This window comes from Aquarana catesbeiana, linkage group LG05 (assembly GCF_042186555.1).
Source record: "Aquarana catesbeiana isolate 2022-GZ linkage group LG05, ASM4218655v1, whole genome shotgun sequence".
Taxonomy (NCBI): Eukaryota; Metazoa; Chordata; class Amphibia; order Anura; family Ranidae; genus Aquarana; species Aquarana catesbeiana.
Genome location: NC_133328.1, coordinates 21,072,068 through 21,091,297, shown reverse-complemented (window position 1 = coordinate 21,091,297; position 19,230 = coordinate 21,072,068). Strand labels below are relative to the sequence as shown.

Here is a 19,230-nt window from a genome sequence, read left to right as displayed (position 1 = left end):
ATCAAAGGGTTAGGTGTGTCCCTAGGGGGTGCTTGCTAACTGTGTAGGGGATGGCCTGATTGGGGGAACACAGAGATCCATGTTCCTGCTCATCAGGGACACAAGATCTCTATCTTCTCCCCTGTCAGAATAGTGATCTGCCGCCTTTACAAAGGGAGATCACCGTCCTACCTCTCTGGGGATTGATCGCGGGTGGCCGGCGGACATTGGGGCCTAAAGCTTAAATCCAGCCAGGAGTAATATAATAATATTAGAAAGTGCTTGCCTTTTCATTGTGTGTGTATATGTGTGTGTGTATATGTGTGTGTGTGTGTGTATGTATATGTATGTATATATATATATATATATATATATATATATATATATATATATATATATATATATATATATTACACTTGTGCGACTTGGGACTGCTAAGTCGCATGACCAGTTGTACCCCATGATTTCCAATGAGTACAATTCATATCTGTACGACTGCAAGGTAGTCCCTTCACTACTTTGGTCCGACTTTGATGTCACTTGAGCTCCATAAACCCCAAGATTACACAGGCATTGCTTCAATTCTTGTCAAAAATCGCACAGAGTCCTGACCTCAACACCTTTGGAATGATTTAGAGTGGAGATTGCGAGCCGGGCCTTCTTGTCCACATCAGTGCCTGACCTCATAAATGCTCTTCCGGAAGAATGGTCAAACATTCCCATAGACACACTCCTAAACCTTGTGGACGGCCTTCCCAGAAGAGTTGAAGCTGTTATAACTGTAAAGGGTGGGCCAACTCAATATTGAATCCTACGGACTAAGACGCCATTAAAGTTCATGTGTGTGTGTAATGGCAGGTGTCCCAATACTTTTGACACAATACTATGTGTGTGTATATATATATGTGTGTGTGTGTGTGTGTGTGTGTGTGTGTATATATATATAAGTATTCACCCCCCTTGGCATGTTTTGTGGCCTCACAACCTGGAATTATCATGGATTGTTTGAGGATTTGCATCATTTAAGTTACAGAACATGCCCACAACTTGGAAGATGTTTTTATTATTGTGAAGCAAACAACAAATAGGACAAAATAACAGAAAAAGTCAATGTGCATAACTATTCACCCCCCTAAAGTCAATACTTTGTAGAGCCACCTTTTGTGGCCATCACAGCTCCAAGTCGCTTTGGATAAATCTCTATGAGCTTGCCACATCTTACCACTGGGATTTTTGCCCATTCCTCTTTGCAAAATTGCTCCAGCTCCTTCAAGTTGGATGGTTTGCGCTTGTGAACAGCAATCTTTAAGTCTGACCACAGATTTTCTATTGGATTGAGGTCTGGGCTTTGACTAGGCCATTCCAACACATTTACATGTTTCCCCTTAAATCACTCTAGTGTTGCTTTAGCAGTGTGTTTGGGGTCATTGTCCTGCTGGAAGGTGAACCTACGTCCTAGCCTCAAATCACACACAGAGTGGTACAGGTTTTGTTTAAGAATATCCCTGTATTTAGCACCATCCATCTTTCCCTCAACTCTGACCAGTGTCCCAGTCCCGACTGCTGAAAAACATCCCACAGCATGATGCTGCCACCACCATGTTTCACAGTGGGGATGGTGTTCTTTGGGTGATGTGATGTGTTGGGTTTGCGCCAGACATAGCGTTTTCTTTGGCCAAAAAGTTCAATTTTAGTCTCATCAGACCAGAGCACCTTCCTCCATACATTTTGGGAGTCTCCCACATGCCTTTTCGCAAACTCAAAACGTGCCATTTTGGTTTTTGCTGATAGTAATGTCTTTCTTCTGGCCACTCTGCCATAAAACCCAACTCTATGGAGCGTACGGCTTATTGTTGTCCTATGTACAGATACTCCAGTCTCTGCTGTGGAACTCTGCAGCTCCTCCAGGGTTACCTTAGGTCTCTGTGCTCCTCTCTGATTAATGTCCTCCTTGCCCGGTCCGTGAGTTTTGGTGTGCAGCCGTCTCTTGGCAGGTTGGCTGTTGTGCCATGTTCTTTCCGTTTGGTTATGATAGATTTGATGGTGCTCCTAGGGATCATCAAAGATTTGGATATTTTTTTATAACCTAACCCTGACTTGTACTTCTCAACAACATTGTCCCTTACTTGTTTGGAGAGTTCCTTGGTCTTCATGGCAGTGTTTGGTTAGTGGTGCCTCTTGTTTAGGTGTTGCCGCTTCTGGGGCCTTTCAAAAAGGTGTGTCTATGTAATGACAGATCACATGACACTTAGATTGCACACAGGTGGACATCATTTCACTAATTATGTGACTTCTGAAGGTAATTGGTTGCACCAGAGCTTTTTATGGGCTTCATAACAAAGGGGGTGAATACATACGCACATGACAATTATCAGTTTATTTCTGAAAAATAGTTTTATGTATTTTTCTAATTTTATTTCACCAACTTAGACTATTGTGTTCTGATCCATCACATATAATTCAGATTAAAAAAAACATTGAACTAGGCTGTAATGTAACAAAATAGGTAAAAAGCCATGGGGGGGTGAATACTTTTGCAAGGCACTGTATGTGTGTATGTGTATATATATTACTGTATATATATATATATAATATATTACTGTATATACTCAAGTATAAGCTGTCCCGAATATAAGCCGAGGCACCTAATTTTACCACAAAAAACTGGGAAAACTTTTTGACTCGAGTATAAGCCTAGGGTGGGAAGTGCGCAGCTACTGTAAGTGGAAAAGAGGGTCAACAATGCCCATTTGCAGCCTCACTGTGCCCATTTGCAGCCATAGGTCCCCCAAACTTCAAACTCGGTAGTTAAGGGTTCCTAGATGCCCCCTAGCCGCAGCCAAAATTTGGGGTCTCTGGACCCAAAGGGTCCCGAAATGACATTGCTGCAGATGGACACAGTTGACCTACTTTGGGGCCCCGTATCTCGGGGCCACTTGGGGCTAGGAACCCCAAATTCGCTGTGCTAACCTAGCACTACAACATATCTAAAGCTGGGGTTCCAAGCACCAAGTGGCCCTGAGATACGGGGCCCAAAATTCGGTTCGGAAAATGTCATTCTCTGCTGCAGAAAAGTGCTTGACTCGAGTATAAGCCGAGGGGGGCATTTTTAGCACAAAAAAATGTGCTGAAAAACTCGGCTTATACTCGAGTATATACGTTATATTATATGTATTTTCTTTCTCAGGCAATGATTTCTAAAATTTCACAGCGATTTTATTGAGTATGGGAAAGAGGGATCTAGGACTACAAAATGCTTGTTCAGATTTAAGATCTGTGACAAGATATTTATTATTTGGCCCCTACTAGAAAGATTTCCTCTTGCTGTTTTAGTGAATAGGCATAGCAAGAAGAACCTTCCCTTCTATAGACGGTGCTACAATAAAAAGTGTTACTCTCTGGACAAAGTACAACCTTAACTAAAAATGTTTACCAAAAACGTTTGTCGGCAGTCTGATTACCAATATTTGCATTGAAGTAACCTTTTGATTACTTTAATTGGCAATTGTGGAACTACGCACTTCAGGGTGGCATTTTAATGGTTTAAACTATGCCTGTTGGAAAAAAAAAAAAAAAAAAATTCTATGGTTTGTCATTGATTTGCTGGAGGAAGCCTTGAAAGGTTTTATTTCTTTGTTTACAGAGATGGATTTTTATTGTGCGCAATGATGTTTCTCTAGTCCACACTCTGCATTGTGCGCATTCATCTCATTGTTCATTCTCTCTTGTATATTCCATTATCTGTTATTTGAGAGGTTCCTGGCATTCGGTTTCCAGCGCAGATTGACACACACTCCATCCACTGTGTCCTTGTGCCGTGTTTCCAGCTGCAGGCGGCGCAAGGCAGCCAATCAAATTCCCCGACCGTGAGAAGAATAAGTCACTGAATTGCATTGACCTGCATCCCACGCTCGTCGCGTTTTGTTGCCGGTACTGCGCTGTTATTCAGCACCTGAGAACCTTGACTGTGCGGCATCGTTCCAATACGGCTTTTAGCAGTCGTCATGGCAACTGCCAAGGATCGGGTTCAGGGTCTGCTTCTCAAAAACAGACAATGTTCACTTTTGTTAATTGAAAATAAAAAAAAAAATTAAAAAATTAAAAAAGCCTGAGTTTGATTTCAAGCGAGGATTGGAGCAGTAATTAAAGCTCAACTCTAGACTTACTCTCAGTCTTAAACAGTTGTACCGGATCCTCTACTGGACTGAAATGGCTTACACTGATTTCACTGCACACTGTGAGCTTCTCATAATGTGCATTAGAAGCTGAAGCAAGTCAGATAGAGCCCCGCCCCATTTCCTGGCTGCAGGATGTCCGACACCAGTCAGCTCTTTTCATTCCCAGCCCATTCATTTATTGGATTTAAAGACTAAGTTCACCTTTCTGAACATGTTACACCCGTATTTATAGCGTAACATGTTCAGCATGCACCCCCCCCCCCCCCTCCACCCTGTTACAGCGGGCAGGGAATCCTCTCCCCGCACCAGTTGTCACAATTTGAAAACAGCGCTGCCATGCGGGGCTCCACCAATTCGGCCTCGTTATTCATTCACAGTTACCTGTGAATAAATAAACTACAAGTACCATCAGCCTTTGCGGCTGACGGCTTGTAGAGCTCAGTTTACTACAAGTGCGCTGGTGAGTGCTCTCGTAGGTCATTGATCTTCCTGCTCTCAAGTAACTGCCTGCCCGTATCAGAGGTACGGGCAGACCGTTATCCTAAAAGTCTGCAGGAGACATGACGTTGCACCCACGATCTGCTGGTTGCAGGTGCAGTGCCCTGCAGGTTCCTTAGAAAAAAAATAATTCACTTTTTTTTTTTTCCTGCAAAAAAAAAAAATAAACAATGCGCATTTTTTTTTTTTTTTGTTTTTTTTTCAAAAGGTGAACTTATCTTTTACACTTCAGTCTCTGCCCTCAGGGAATGATGTGTGTGTACAATATGTAGAGGAGCTTACAAGCTAAGGTCCCTAGAGCTCTTTGGTGTGTGCAAGCACAGGGAGAACATGCAAACTCAGTGCCAGGGACCCTAGTGCTGCAAGGCAGAAGTGCCGAGCACTAAGCCACCACCACACGCGCACACACGATATGTCCGATCCAGATTTTGTAAATTCAGGTAATGGATTTTTTAAACTTATTAAATGACTATATAAAGTTATTACTGCAATAAATAATTATATACTGTGTGTAGAGCATGATGCTGCCACCACCGTGCTTCACTGTAGGGATGGTATTGGCCTGGTGATGAGCGGTGCCTGGTTTCCTCCAGACATGACGCTTGCCATTCAGGCCAAAGAGTTCAATCTTTGTTTCATCAGACCAGAGAATTTTGTTTCTCATGGTCTGAGAGTCCTTCAGGTGCCTTTTGGCAAACTCCAGGCTGGCTGTCATGTGCCTTTTACCGAGGAGTGGGATCCGTCTGGCCACTCTACCCTACAGGCCTGATTGGAGGAGTGCTGTAGAGATGGTTGTTCTTCTGGAAGGTTCTCCTCTCTCCACAGAGAAACGCTGGAGCTCTGTCATCTCCCTGACTAAGGACCTTCTCCCCCGATCGCTCAGTTTTGCAGGAGGCCTGCTCTAGAAAGTGTTCTGGTGGTTCCAAATTTCTTCCATTTACAGATGATGTAGGCCACTGTGCTCATTGGGACCTTCAATGCTGCAGACATTTTTTTTGTACCCTTCCCCAGATCTGTGCCTCCATACAAGCCTGTCTCGGAGGTCTACAGACAATTCCTTGGACTTCATGGCTTGGTTTGTGCTCTGACATGCACTGTTAACTGTAGGACCTTATATAGACAGGTGTGTGCCTTTCCAAATCATGTCCAATCAACTGAATTGACCACATGTGGACTCCAATTAAGTTGTAGAAACATCTCAAGGATGATCAGCGGAAACAGGATGTACCTGAGATCAATTTTGAGTCTCATGGCAAAGGCTGTGAATACTTATGTACATGGCATTTTTTTTTTATTTACAAAGATTTCAAACAAATGTCTTTCATGTTGTCATTATGGGGTATTTAATTTATTCAATTTTGGAATAAGGCTGCAAAATGTGGAAAAAGTGAAGCACTATTAATACTTTCTGGATGCACTGTAAAGTAAAACAAATGTATAAAAAAAAAAAAATTAAGGGAGACCACTTGATCCTTTTTGTTTTTTGTTTTTTCTTCCTGTCGTTTTTTTTTTTTTTTTTTTTTAATTTAACACATTGTACTAACTATTTAACACATTGTACTTTTGTCTGTGACATTTGTGCTGCCATAGTAATATCTATCCGCTTTTTTTTCTTAAATTCTTCCAGTTGAGGAAATTGTGCCAAATGTGATTGAGCCTTCATTTGGTTTGGGGAGAATCATGTACACCGTTTTTGAGCACACATTCCAAGTCAGACAAGGAGACGAGCAAAGGACGGTAAGGAAATCTTTATCTAAACTATTTAATAAAAGCTGGGAGTTGTTTTTTTATGAAAATCTACCCAAGACCACCAGTTATCAATCGCATTTCATGATTAAACTATTTTTAAGCCAAAGTTTAACCACTTCCATACCGCTCAACGTCCTATGACGTCCTCGGCTTTCAGTGGTGATATCTGAATGATGTTTGCAGCTGCAGGCATCATCCAGATATCATTTTTTTTTTTTTTTCAGCCGGCGATTCCCTTCACCATAAGAATGATCATAGCGGCGGTTCTTTCCAGCGACGGGAGGGGATGTCCTCCCGCTGCCCTTTGGTACTTCTCCGGGCTCTCCCATGCGATCAGGGACCTGGAGAAGGAATCCACCGGCGCCGGACGGAAGTCCTAGAGAAAACCGAGGAACAGATGGTCCCTGGCAATCTCTGACTCTCGGAGGCCCGGGGCGTGACGTTCTGACGTCACGTCCGGGCCACCTGAAGTAAACAAAGCCGGGGAACTCGGCTAGAAAGCTTCAGATCGTTAACTTTTTTTTGTTGTGGTATCTGATTCTTTCCAGCCTGGAGGAGAGATGTGGGGGTCTTATAGACCCCACATCTCTCCAGAAAGAGGACCTGTCGAGCACTATTCCTATTACAAGGGATGTTTACATTCCTTGTAATAGGAATAAAAGTGATCAATTTTTTTTTTAAAGGGAAAGTGTAAAAAAAAAAAAAAAAAATTAAACAATAAAAAAAAAAAAAGTTAAAGCTTCCCTGTGAGTTCGCACGCAGAAGAAACGCATACTTATGTCGCCCCCTAATAGGTAAATGATGTTCAAACCACACATGTGAGTAAGAGCAATAATTCTAGCCCAAGTCCTCCTCTGTAACTCTAAACATGTAACCTGTACAAATTTTTAAAGCGTCGCCTGTGGAAATTTTTAAGTACCGAAGTTTGGCGCCATACCACGAGTGTGCGCAATTTTAAAGCGTGAAATGTGAGGTATCTATTTACTTGGCGTAACATCATCTTTCACATTATACAAAAAAATTGGGCTAACTTTACTGTCTTTGTTTTTCTATCTATTTTTTTTATTCATGCAAATGTTTTTTTTTTTTTTTTTTCCAAAAAATCGCTTTTGAAAAATGACTGCGCCGCAAATACAGCGTGACATAAAAAGTTTGAAATGACCGCCCTTTTTATCCCCTAGAGTGTCTGCTAAAAAAATATATTTATAATCTTTGGGGGTTCTGAGCAATTTTCTAGTAAAAAAAATGATGATTTTTACATGTAGGAGAGGAGTGCTGGAATTTGCGCAGTATGGAAGTGGTTAATCTGCTTCTGTTTTGCCTTCTCTGCTTTCCATTAATATGCTAATTAAGTTTTTAAATCAAACCTTTCTGCTTTTATTAGATACCATATTTTAGTACCAGTGATGTCATCATCGGGTAGCAGGCAGGTCATGACTGGTGGGAGAGGCCAGCAGGGTGCTGTACATGGCTTCCTGTCATGCTGAATCTCTCTAATTGAAATAACTAAAATCCAAAGAATAAGAGGGATGAGCCGGGGACAGTAAAGCTGGCCTTACACCGATCAAAATTCAGCTGGTTTAGCAGGGACAAGCCAAATTAATTTTGTGTCGCTGTCCCCACTCAACAGAAGTTGATCATTTGTTTGGCTTCTGACGAAGGGACATGCTGGAAAGCTTCTGTCGATCAGCAGCTGCAGCCACCGATCAGTGTATTTTGACAGCTGTGGGTGTCGCGGTCAGTTTTTTTTTTTTTTTGTGCAGCCAGCTGCGACATTCTATTCTGGTACAATAATTTTTTATTAAAACCATGCCAAAATACAGGCCTGAAAAAAAAGAAAGGAAAAATGGTCCCGCGCAGAGGAACAAAACATCACTTTTCGTAAATACAAACAAAACACTTTTTCAAAATGTAAAAGCAAGTAGTAGAAGCATCCGGCGTAGGTGCCGGAATTGGGAATGAATAACTTGGACTGGAGGTCCAAGACATGGTAAGACTAAAAAGCAAATCAGAACAAACAAAACAAAAAGGTGGGGGTGGGGTGGAATAGGGAGGGACGGGGAGGGTGGAGTGGGGAGAGAAATTGAGAGAAAGGAGATGTAGAATTAGGCCAGAAAGGAGAAAGAGAAAAGGTCAAGACAAGAATGGAAAAGGAGGAGGGTGTAGACTTAGACAAGGAAATGGCGTGGGGCCTGCGGGTTGGGTGGTTTATTAGAACAGTCCAGAATACTCAAGCTGGTTGGTGGCAGGGTGGGGAGAGCATAAGACCACCATGGGTTCCACGCTTTGAGGAACTTGGCATGGGAGTCATGACGTACACTGGTCATCTTCTCATGCAGCATGAGGGTGGTCAAAATGCTCTTCACCTCTGCAATACCAACCGAGGGCTTCCACCAAGCTCTAGCAATAGCACGTTTTGCAGCAGTGAAGAGGTAGGTGGCCAGCTTTTGTTGGTATGAGAAGAGGCCCGGGAGGAGGCAATCAAGTAGTGCATGCTGGGTGTCTTTGTGGAAGGGTACATGCGGGACATTCTATTCTAACTGCGTTGATCTTCTGATCTTTTTAGTCCTGTGACTGGCACGGCACCAATCAGGGCTGACCAGACAGACTCACACTGCAGAAAGCATACATCAGCAGAGTAGTAGAAGCCTGTGACGTTTTGACCTCACTTCCGCCCTGCAATGATATGGAGACGGGTGGGGGCCATCTTCCCCTCACTCATCTCCATGCCTAGCAGGAAGAAGGATCCGATCGCTACTGACTGCTCCGGTAAGCAGCGGAGGGCACCAGAGCGTGGCGGGAGGGCCCCTCTCCCGCTGCTGATAAAAGTAATCTTGCGGTGAATCCGCCGCAGAGACCACTTTTATCTGAAAGCGGACCGCCCTCTGAAGAAGAGGATACCGGGGTTATGGCAGCTAGCTGCTGCCATAGCAACGATATTCCTCTTCAAAGTAGCGACGTAAACCTGCGGCGGGCGGTTTGTAAGTGGTTAATGTCCCAAGTGAAAGAGCCCCTTCATTTCTTCAACACAAACCACACATATAGTACCCTGGATAACAGGGGTAAAAGGAAACGCTGAGTCCAGTGTGGTTGTACGGTGAGTCTGATTAGTGCTGATCAGACTGGGGTTCTCAGTCACCCTGTGCCCCTAAGGTGACTTAAACATAGGAGGGGGGTGGGGGAGCGCTGGACAAGGAGTTTCCAGAGCTCTCCAAGGTAAGCTGGGTTCCACAAGCCCCCCGCCCCAAAGTGACTCCCGTCACAAAGCCACTTCCAAAGATGTTTCCTTGCAGATTCCAAAGAACAGGGATAGATCATATAACCACACAACAGCACTGCAGGAATAAGGCATTTAGGGGATAACAAAAAAAAAAAACAAAAGTGTCATGAGAGATACGTGATTTATATGAATGAATTATGGTAATTAACACTTCTCTGTTTAGTATCACTTTAAGGCTGGATAGGCCAGCTCTAGCTTCCTGCAGCTTTTATTGCATACTGTGATAAGGTCTCATTGTGCATTAAATCAGAGTAAGCAGCACAGGAGAGGATGCTGTACAGCTGTGCAAAATTGAACAGAAGGCTGGAGTTCAGTTTTAGGAAAAATTCACTTCAAGCCAATTTATTCCATTTAGCATGCATGTGGTCGGGTGTAATCACCCATCAACTTGTTAAAAGCCTTTGGTACCCAGCAAGAGGATCTTCTGTAATATTGCATGTTTAGGCTGTGACATTGTTCAGTCACCTCTATGGCTAATTGGTGGTGTTAAGCCGTCTGTGCTAGTTTTTATCCATGTATTCCTTTGGTTAAAAAAAAAATGGCATGCAGCTCTTTAATGTATAAGCAGCAAAACCAGCACGAGGGGCCAGGCAAGTTCATAAATCAGTTATGGCAGCCCGCAGTTTGTGTTCTGTGGAATTAGTTTATTTCCCTAGCGTTTAAGTTTCCTTTTTCTCTCCTGTTTATAAATAAAAGAGCTGCTTGCCGCTTCTTCTCTTTGCCTACTTTTCTGCGCACACATGAGTGGCCTTTTACTGCTCTGAGAGGGTCCGATCCAATTATAGGTCACTGAAGTAGTCAGATACGGCTGTCTGCTTTGCAGCAAGGGACGGAAGAAGACACATTTATAAGATTTCCCACAGGAAGTGCAAAACATTATGGAGTGAAGATAAAGATGGATATTGAAAAGTAAACTTGGCTCAAACTAGGCACAGTCGGTTGACAGTCTTTTTGGTGCTTGCAGTATGCATGTACTGAGGAACACCCCCACCATTCCCTGCTATGCAGTGCTGGGCGTCCGTAACCTATTAAGAGTCACCTTGCATTCCATTGTGCATTTGGTGGGTGAAATAGTTGGAGTCGGTTAGAAAGCATAATTACATACTTCTAGATTTTGTGGGCTCCTGGGACACCCTGTAGTAACAGATTAGCAAGTGAAGGACCCCAGCAGCTCTGTCTTCTCTCTAAGGCTGGTTTTGTTAATCAGTGTTGAGAGGGTTCCTCAAAAATGAAAATTGGGATGATGCTACAATATTTGGGTGTACGGTGTAAGCCAGAACTACAGAAGAAAAATATTTGGTTGTGCTCATCTCTGAAAGTTGGAAAATGAACAAACATTGCCTGGCAGTGAAGAAAGCAAATATAATTCTTGGATGATCACTGGAAGGGATCACCAGGAGGAAGGAGGTCCTGGTCCCTCCATATAGATCTTTAGTTATCATTAGAGGGATCCCCAGCAGGAGAACAAAGGTCCTGATCCCTCCATATAGATCTTTATATTACTACAGGGGTCATGAGGAGGAAGACAGTCCAGTTTTCCCTACATAGAGATTTAGTGTACACTATAGGGGTCACCATCAGGAGAACAAAGGTCCCGATTCCTCCATATAGATCTTTAGTTATCACTAGAGGGATCACCAGCAGGAGGACTGAGGTCCTGATTCCTCCATATAGATCTTTAGTTATCACTAGAGGGGTCACCAGCAGGAGGGCGGAGGTCCTGAATCCTCCATATAGATCTTTAGTTATCTCTAGAGGGATCACCAGCAGGAGGACGGAGGTCCTGATTCCTCCATATAGATCTTTAGTTATCACTAGAGGGATCACCAGCAAGAGGACGGAGGTCCTGATTCCTCCATATAGATCTTTAGTTATCTCTAGAGGGATCACCAGCAGGAGGACGGAGGTCCTGATTCCTCCATATAGATCTTTAGTTATCACTAGAGGGATCACCAGCAAGAGGACGGAGGTCCTGATTCCTCCATATAGATCTTTAGTTATCTCTAGAGGGATCACCAGCAGGAGGACGGAGGTCCTGATTCCTCCATATAGGTCTTTAGTTATCACTAGAGGGATTGCCAGCAGGAGGACGGAGGTCCTGATTCCTCCATATAGGTCTTTAGTTATCACTAGAGGGATTTCCAGCAGGAGGACTGAGGTCCTGATTCCTCCATATAGATCTTTAGTTATCACTGGAGGGGTCACCAGCAAGAGGACGGAGGTCCTGATTCCTCCATATAGATCCTTAGTTTTCACTATAGGGGTCACAAGCAATAGGACGGAGGTCCTGATTCCTCCATATAGATCTTTAGTTTTCACTAGAGGGGTCACCAGCAAGAGGATGGAGGTCCTGATTCCTCCATATAGATCTTTATCACTAGAGGGGTCACCAGCAATAGGACGGAGGTCCCGATTCCTCCATATAGATCTTTATTTATCACTAGAGGGGTCACCAGCAGGAGGAAGGCGATCATGATTCCTCCATATAGATCTTTACTTATTCACTTATTCAGAATACTTTGTCCAGTTCTGGAGACCTCACAAGAAGATATTGATGAGATGGAATGAGTTCCAGAGGCACGCAACAAAAAATGTTGAATGGTTTGAGGGATAGAACCAGGAAAGACTTCAGGAACGTAAAGTGGTTCTAAAGGCTCAAGGTTTTTTACCTTCATGTATTTTATGCATGAAGGTAGAAAGCCTTTTGTGTGCACCGAAACAAAAAAAAAAAAAAACTTGCCTTTGTTATCACTTTAAGGCAGGCCACAGATTGTGGGATTTTCTTTCGTTGCAGGAAAGAAAATTGCTTGATTTTCCCCCATCAACACAATCATGGGGAAATTCCTACCGTGGTGCTATTATGTTTTCCTGGCTGGGGGGGTGTAGGGATCCATCCCTGCCAGGAGGACACAGTGATTATTGCTAGCGGCTATAGCCTGTGGCAATAATTGAATGCTAGAAATCTGCCATGCTGGTTGTACCCAAGTCAGTCGATGGATCGACTTGGGTACAATCAGCCTGTCATTAATATTGAATAGGCTTCTGTCAGGCCAGGTTCACATATGTGTGCCTGCGGTAGCGTGCTTGGGGGTTCGGTGCTTTCCTGTTCGCCAGTTCAGGTGCGATTCAGGTCCGAATTATTGCCTTAGTTCGCACCTCAATCGGACCCATAAATGCACAGGATCCTTCTGCAATCCAATCCGCAGCTGCCCCAGGCCTGTGTGAACCTGCTCCATTGAGAGCCGGGCACGCTCGCCTGTCATGCGAATTAGATATGGTGAAAAACGCATTCAATTCGCACATATGTGAACCCGGCCTCACAAAGTGTTTGTTGGCATGCTGCAGTGGACCACACAAATGGGAATCCAGCCTTAAGGTCCTAATAGAAAATCTGCTCTATATTTTCTTCAGCATAGGACACTGTATTTTTGCAGATGTGGTTTGTAAGTGGCGAATGTGCTGTAAATAATGTTTTTTTTTTTTTTCTTTTTTTTTTCTTGTTCATTGTAGTACTTCAGCTTTCCAGCCATTGTAGCGCCATACAAGTGTTCAGTACTCCCGCTGAGCCAGAATCAGGAATTCTTTCCTTTCGTGAAGGAACTATGTAAGTTCAGTGCATGTGTGTGATGTTCTATTACTTTTGTTCTAGATCTAGATTTTGTTTTTTACGGAAAACTTTATTGAACATATCAGCATTAGAAAACACGTTTCAGAAGGAAAAGTGCAAAATACATGAGAAATGCACCAGCACACCTGTTCCATGCCGGGGATAAAATCCTCAGTAGCACATCATACAATCCTAATACATCAAGACAAATCTTAGCACTGAAATACATGGAAAGCTGCTTTCCATGGAATGGGGGGGGGCACCCGTGCAGGCGCGCTCCCGAATCCTGCTGCTGCGTCCATTGACACAGACAGCAGGACTCGGTCACGCATTACTGGATTTGATTGACAGCAGGGGGAGCTAATGGCTCCTGCTGCTTTCAATCCGTCCAATGAGGACCCAAGACAGCAGCTGGAGCTGCTGGGCTCGTTTTCATCACTGAAATGATCGGGTTCAGGTAAGAAAAAAAGGGGGGGAGGGGCTGCTGCAGCACAGAAGGTTTTTCACCTTAATGCATTTAACCAGTGTAAAACCCTCAAGGTTAGAATAGAATGCATTAAGGTGAAAAAACCTACTGTGAGAGCCCCCCTTTTTACTTGCCTGAACCCGGTCTTTCCAATGACAGGGACGAGCACACCAGCTCCATCCGGTGTCTCGGATCCTGATTGGATAGATTAATAGCAGCTTGCAGCCATTGGCTCCAGCTGCTGTCAATCAAATGCAGTGACCGGGGGGGGGGGATTAGTCCTGCTGTCTGTGTCAATGGTCACAGCAGCAGGACACGGGAGCGCGCCCGCACGAGTGCCCCGAGGGAGAGCGGCTCTTAAACGGAGCACTCAAGAAGAGGAGGAGCCAGGAGCGCTGCTGAGGGACCCCAGAAGAGGAGGCTCGGGACCACTCTGTGCAAAACTAACTGCACAGAGGAGGTAAGTATGACATGTTTGTTTTTTAAGAATTAACCTTTAAATATCCTTTTAAGGTAACAAATCATGAGACTTTACAACTCCTTTAATTATCTTATTTAATTAATTGTACATTATTTAAATCATTTTATCTGAGCTGATTGGTCTCTGATTTCTCATGAAAACTCCCTGACTTGTCCTTTTTCTGTGCAGCTGAAGCTTTAACCAAGAATGGAGTGTCGCACAAAGTGGACGACTCCTCTGGATCCATCGGCCGCCGCTACGCCCGGACAGATGAGATCGGTGTAGCCTTTGGTATCACAATAGACTTCGATACAGTGAATCGCACGCCACACACCGCAACACTTAGAGACCGGGACTCAATGCGGCAGATCCGAGCCGAGGTATGAGCATTTCTTTTGTGGAAAGTGCAAACGCTTGCAGCTGCTGCAAAAGCAAAGTGTTAACTGTTCTAGTGCAATAAAGCCATATTAAACCCAAAATGTAATGTATTGCAGCTTACCAATCGGATGTGGTGGCTGCATTTGTTTTCTTTTTTTGGAGGCTCTTATCTCCTCTGTTTTCACCTGGTGATCTGGCCAGTAACGCACCTCCTGTATTAGAGTGCCCCCACTCTGGACGAAGGAGCAACAGAAACCCCTTTGGACAGCAGCATTGTTAATCTGGGCGGGTGTTGGATGTACTAGCAGATTTTGGTGGGTGTTGGATGTACTAGCAGATTTTGGTGGGTGTTGGATGTACTAGCAGATTTAAATACAAACTTCCAGCCAAACATCGGCTAACACTTTGTAAGCAGTTACAACAAAGTGTTTTTTTTTTTTTTTTTTTTTGCCTTTTTGGCATAAAGTTTTTACTTAAATAAACGTTTACCCCTGTTAGTGGTAAATGGTTTGTTTTAACTCTAACGCCAAAGATCCTACCCCTTTCCTACTCCATCCAAATTGAAAAATAGTTTTGGGTTTCAAATAGATACACTTTAGAAAGTCCCGGTCACCTTGACTATTCAGGGCAATTGATAAGATTTAACCCTTTCACTACCAGTTTTTGTGTTTTTTGCACATGTGTAAAAAATCATTTTAGGAAAAGGGTTCCAACATCGACAGAATCCGGTGTTCTTGTCACCACATCCCAAAAATAGATACAAAAGGATACCCCCCTTTGAGTGATGGGACTTAAAGAGGAAGTAAAGCCTTTAAAAAAAAAAAAAAAAAAAAATACACCCTGCAAGACAAAGGCATAATGAGCTAGTATGCATAGCATACTAACTCATTATGAATTACTTACCTGAGATCGAAGCACCCGCATTGGCCCTCGTTCGCCACCTCCGACGCTGCCATCTATCCCGGAGTGACTTCTGGGTATCACGGCTCCGGCGCTGTGACTGGCCGGAGCTGCGATGACGCCACTCCCGCGTATGCACGCTGGTGCCGCCACTAACGGCATGATCACCGTTAGAGACGGCGCGCTCAGTGCGCCAGCGCCCGATGTCTACGGCGCATGCGCCGTAGACATCGGTGCCGCTATTTCTGCAAATATCTCCTAAACCTTTTAGGCTTGGGAGATATTTCTTGTACCTACAGGTAAGTCTTAATCTAGGCCTACCTGTAGGTTAAAGTGGTTGTAATGGGTTTACAACCACTTTAAAGGCTACTTTCACACTGAGGTGCTTTACAGGTGTTATACGCTAAAAATAGCATCTGCAAAGCGTCTGTAAAACGCCTCTCCTGTCACTCCAATGTGAGAGCCCCAGGGCTTTCACACTGGAGCGGTGCGCTAGCAGGACGCTAAAAAAAAGTCCTGCAAGCAGCATCTTTCAGGCGCTTTAGGAGTGGTGTATACACCGCTCCTCCACTGCCCCTGCCCATTGAAATTAGCGGCGCTTTACCAGCACTTTTAACCCTTTTTAGGCCGCTAAGCGGTGGTTAAAGGCACCCCTCTAGCGGGCGAAGATCGCCGTTAAGACAGTAAAGTTCTGCTACAAAATAGAGACGCTTTACCGCCGACGCCCCGTTGCCTCAGTGTGAAAGTGCCCTAAAGGTGACAAGAACACCAAATAGTATAAAAAATAATTTTATTACAAAAATATAGAATACAATCCATTAAAACTGTCTATGCAAAGACAGATAATGGCATTGCATGAGTATTGTAATACATGAGCAGATACTTAGGACATCTCTGGTGCATGCGCATTAGGGAACTGGCTGTGAAGCCGCAAGACTATGGCGGTGGCAGCACCCGAGAAGCGATGGAAACATTGGCTGCGGGGTGCCTTCATCTCTGGATTCCAGGACAGGTACGTTTCCTAATATTAAAAGTCAGCAGCTACAGTATGTGTCAGTATGCTCCTTGTTGGCACATGAGCTTCGTGGCACAACTGATTGGCTCCTTGTGCTGCTTCTTCCTCCCCCAGCCTGAGCTCTACTTTACAGGGACTGGTATCATGTCAAATTCAACTACTTAAACTGCTTACTTTAAAAAAAAAAAAAAATACATTTATTGGTATAATAATGAATGCAGAGCCAAACTCCTGCCAGACTTTTTTTTTTTTTCATTTTGGATGGATGGTCAGTGTCCCTGCTGGGGAGATTTCTTTTTTGTTTTGTTTCTTGCACTGCCTGTGCCTTTCTATCCCAGTTCCCCACATTTCGTGTATGGTTGTCACCAAGACAGGAAGTAAGGAAAATCTCCCCACTATCCATCCAACCCCTTCTCTGCTTTACTGAAAGAAGCAATCCCTTAGTTGTAGCCTGTAGGGCACTTTCACACTGATCTATAGCAAAAAATGCAGTAAAAACGCAAATGCATTTTTGCTGCATTTTTTACCACATTTGCAGTGCGTTTTCCACAAGACTCGTGACTCAAAAACCACATTAAAAAAAACGCAACCACGAGTGTTTTTGCGGCGTTTTCTATGCATTTCAATGGAGATGTGCATTTTTGGTGCAGTTTTTTTTTTTTTCTTTTTTTTTTTTTTCACCGCATCAAACCTGCACCAAAAATGCAGCAAGCAGGATTTTACTAAACGGAACAGCGTGAAGAGTTCCAAAGGATTTACACAGTCGCACATTTTTCTTTTCGCTTTTTTTTTTTTTTTTTTTTTTTTTTTTTTTTTTACACAAAAGCGGTAGAAAAACAGATGAAGCGAAAACAGCCTAACACAAATGTTTTTTTTTTTTTTTTTTTCTTATGCAGATATCCGAACTCCCTGGGATCATCCGTGATTTAGCAAACGGTTGTCTGACCTGGGCGGACGTGGAGAACAAATATCCAGTGTTCGAGGGACAGGAGACCAGCAAGAAGGACTCGACAGAGGAGTAGACGCTGTGTGTTGGGGGGCCACTTTTTACCGCCAATGTTAATATTCATTGTTTTATCCGTTTGACATGTAAGGGAATCAAGCATTGTACAGTGCTTACAGGGATACTGCTTAATTATTACTTCCAAATCCAAATTCTGCCATTAAACTCATCATGATGATATTTTGTCTTTGTCTCTCTTTGTAGTAACCCCATAACTTCACGGTAATGCATTTTGGGCCGATTTTACCATGCTGTGCTTATGGGGTTTTTCAGAGGTCATGTGACTCAAAAAACGCATCAAAAACATACACTGTGAGTTAATGATGCTTTTTTGCTGCGTTTTCAATGCTTTAGAACTTGGAGGTATGTGTTTTGGTTTTTTTTTGGTTTTTTGTTTGTTTTTTGTGCTTTTTTTTTTTTTAACCACATCAATACTGAGCACTTTCGCCCCCTTCCTTCCCATACCAATTTTCAGCTTTCAGCGCTCTCGCACTTTCAATGACTATTGCGCGGTCATGCTATGCTGTACCCAAATTACATTTTTATAATTTTTTTCGCACAAATGGAGCTTTCTTTTGGTGGTATTTATTCACGACTCCGTTTTTTATTTTTTGTGATATAAGCGAAAAAAAAGAGCGGAAATTTGGAAAAAAAACAATATTTTCTTCTTTTTGTTTTAAAAGAAATCCAATAAAATCGAATTTTGTCATACATTTTTGCCAAAATGTATTCTGCTACATGTTTTTGTTAAAAAAATTTCCATTAAGTGTATAATAATTGGTTTGTGTGATCACAGACAGATGTACGCAAATGATCATGTACAGATGTGCGCAGGTGATCACGGACATATGTGTGCAGATAATCATTGGAACATGTGATTTTAGTGGGACATATGTGGGGGACATGTGTTTTGGGGACATTGTGTGGGTCATGTATGTTTTACATTGTGTGGTGACACTAGGTTGGTGATCAGGGAGTAAAAAGCTGTAAAAAAAACAGCTCATACTCACTGATGACCAGCCGGCTGCAGCGATTCCCTCTCCTCTCCTCACCGACAACTTCTGTGTGAGGAGAGCCGATTGCCTAGCAACCGGCTCTGTTTTTACATCACACGACGGCTGTGATTGGACACACCCGTCATGTGATCAGGAGTTCCAATCACAGAGCCCTGCCGATCGGAGATGCGCCGTGTCCAGGTGGCACGATCCCCCTCCTTCTGAGGGACGTTCCTGAATGTCCACTCAGGAGGAGAGAGCGCCCACCCGGCCGTTTATGTACATTGGCCAGTAGTTAAAGTGGAGTTCCACCCACTTTTACAACTCTTCAGCATCCCTCACTAAACTGTGCACTGTAAACAAATTGGATATTTTTTTATTTTTTTTTCTCATCACCTACTGTATATCTGCTGTATTCATTGTTCACTTCCTCCTCCCTGGCCGCGGCCCATCGCATCATTTCCTGTTTTGCAATGCCTTCTGGGAAGGGGCGGCAAGTTCCTCTGAAACTGCCATTGCTATGGAAACCTGACCTGAAACCTATTACACTGCTTGTGCTGCACTGAGCATGTACGAGATCTGCAAGGATGAGATCCAGGAAGAAATACAGTCTGGCTTCAGATGCCCACACTTAAGATGGCCACGGCCTGCTGTAAGTTTATAAAATAACAAACTACTGCTATAAACTAACAAAACAGACCTTAGTTTACAGACTAACTTTA

The 19,230-nt window shown here is 43.4% G+C and overlaps 1 protein-coding gene across 1 annotated transcript in view; it reads left to right on the top strand.

Annotated features, from left to right (window-relative positions):
* Positions 1-17,693, top strand: part of LOC141144116 (glycine--tRNA ligase-like) — an 81,956-nt gene extending 64,263 nt beyond the window's left edge. The window contains exons 14-17 of the mRNA XM_073629506.1: positions 6,283-6,392; positions 13,195-13,288; positions 14,407-14,597; positions 17,407-17,693. Coding sequence (XP_073485607.1) covers positions 6,283-6,392; positions 13,195-13,288; positions 14,407-14,597; positions 17,407-17,532 — 521 coding nt within the window. The 3' untranslated portion in view covers positions 17,533-17,693. The remainder of the gene's footprint in view (positions 1-6,282; positions 6,393-13,194; positions 13,289-14,406; positions 14,598-17,406) is intronic.
* Positions 17,694-19,230: the final 1,537 nt, after the last annotated feature.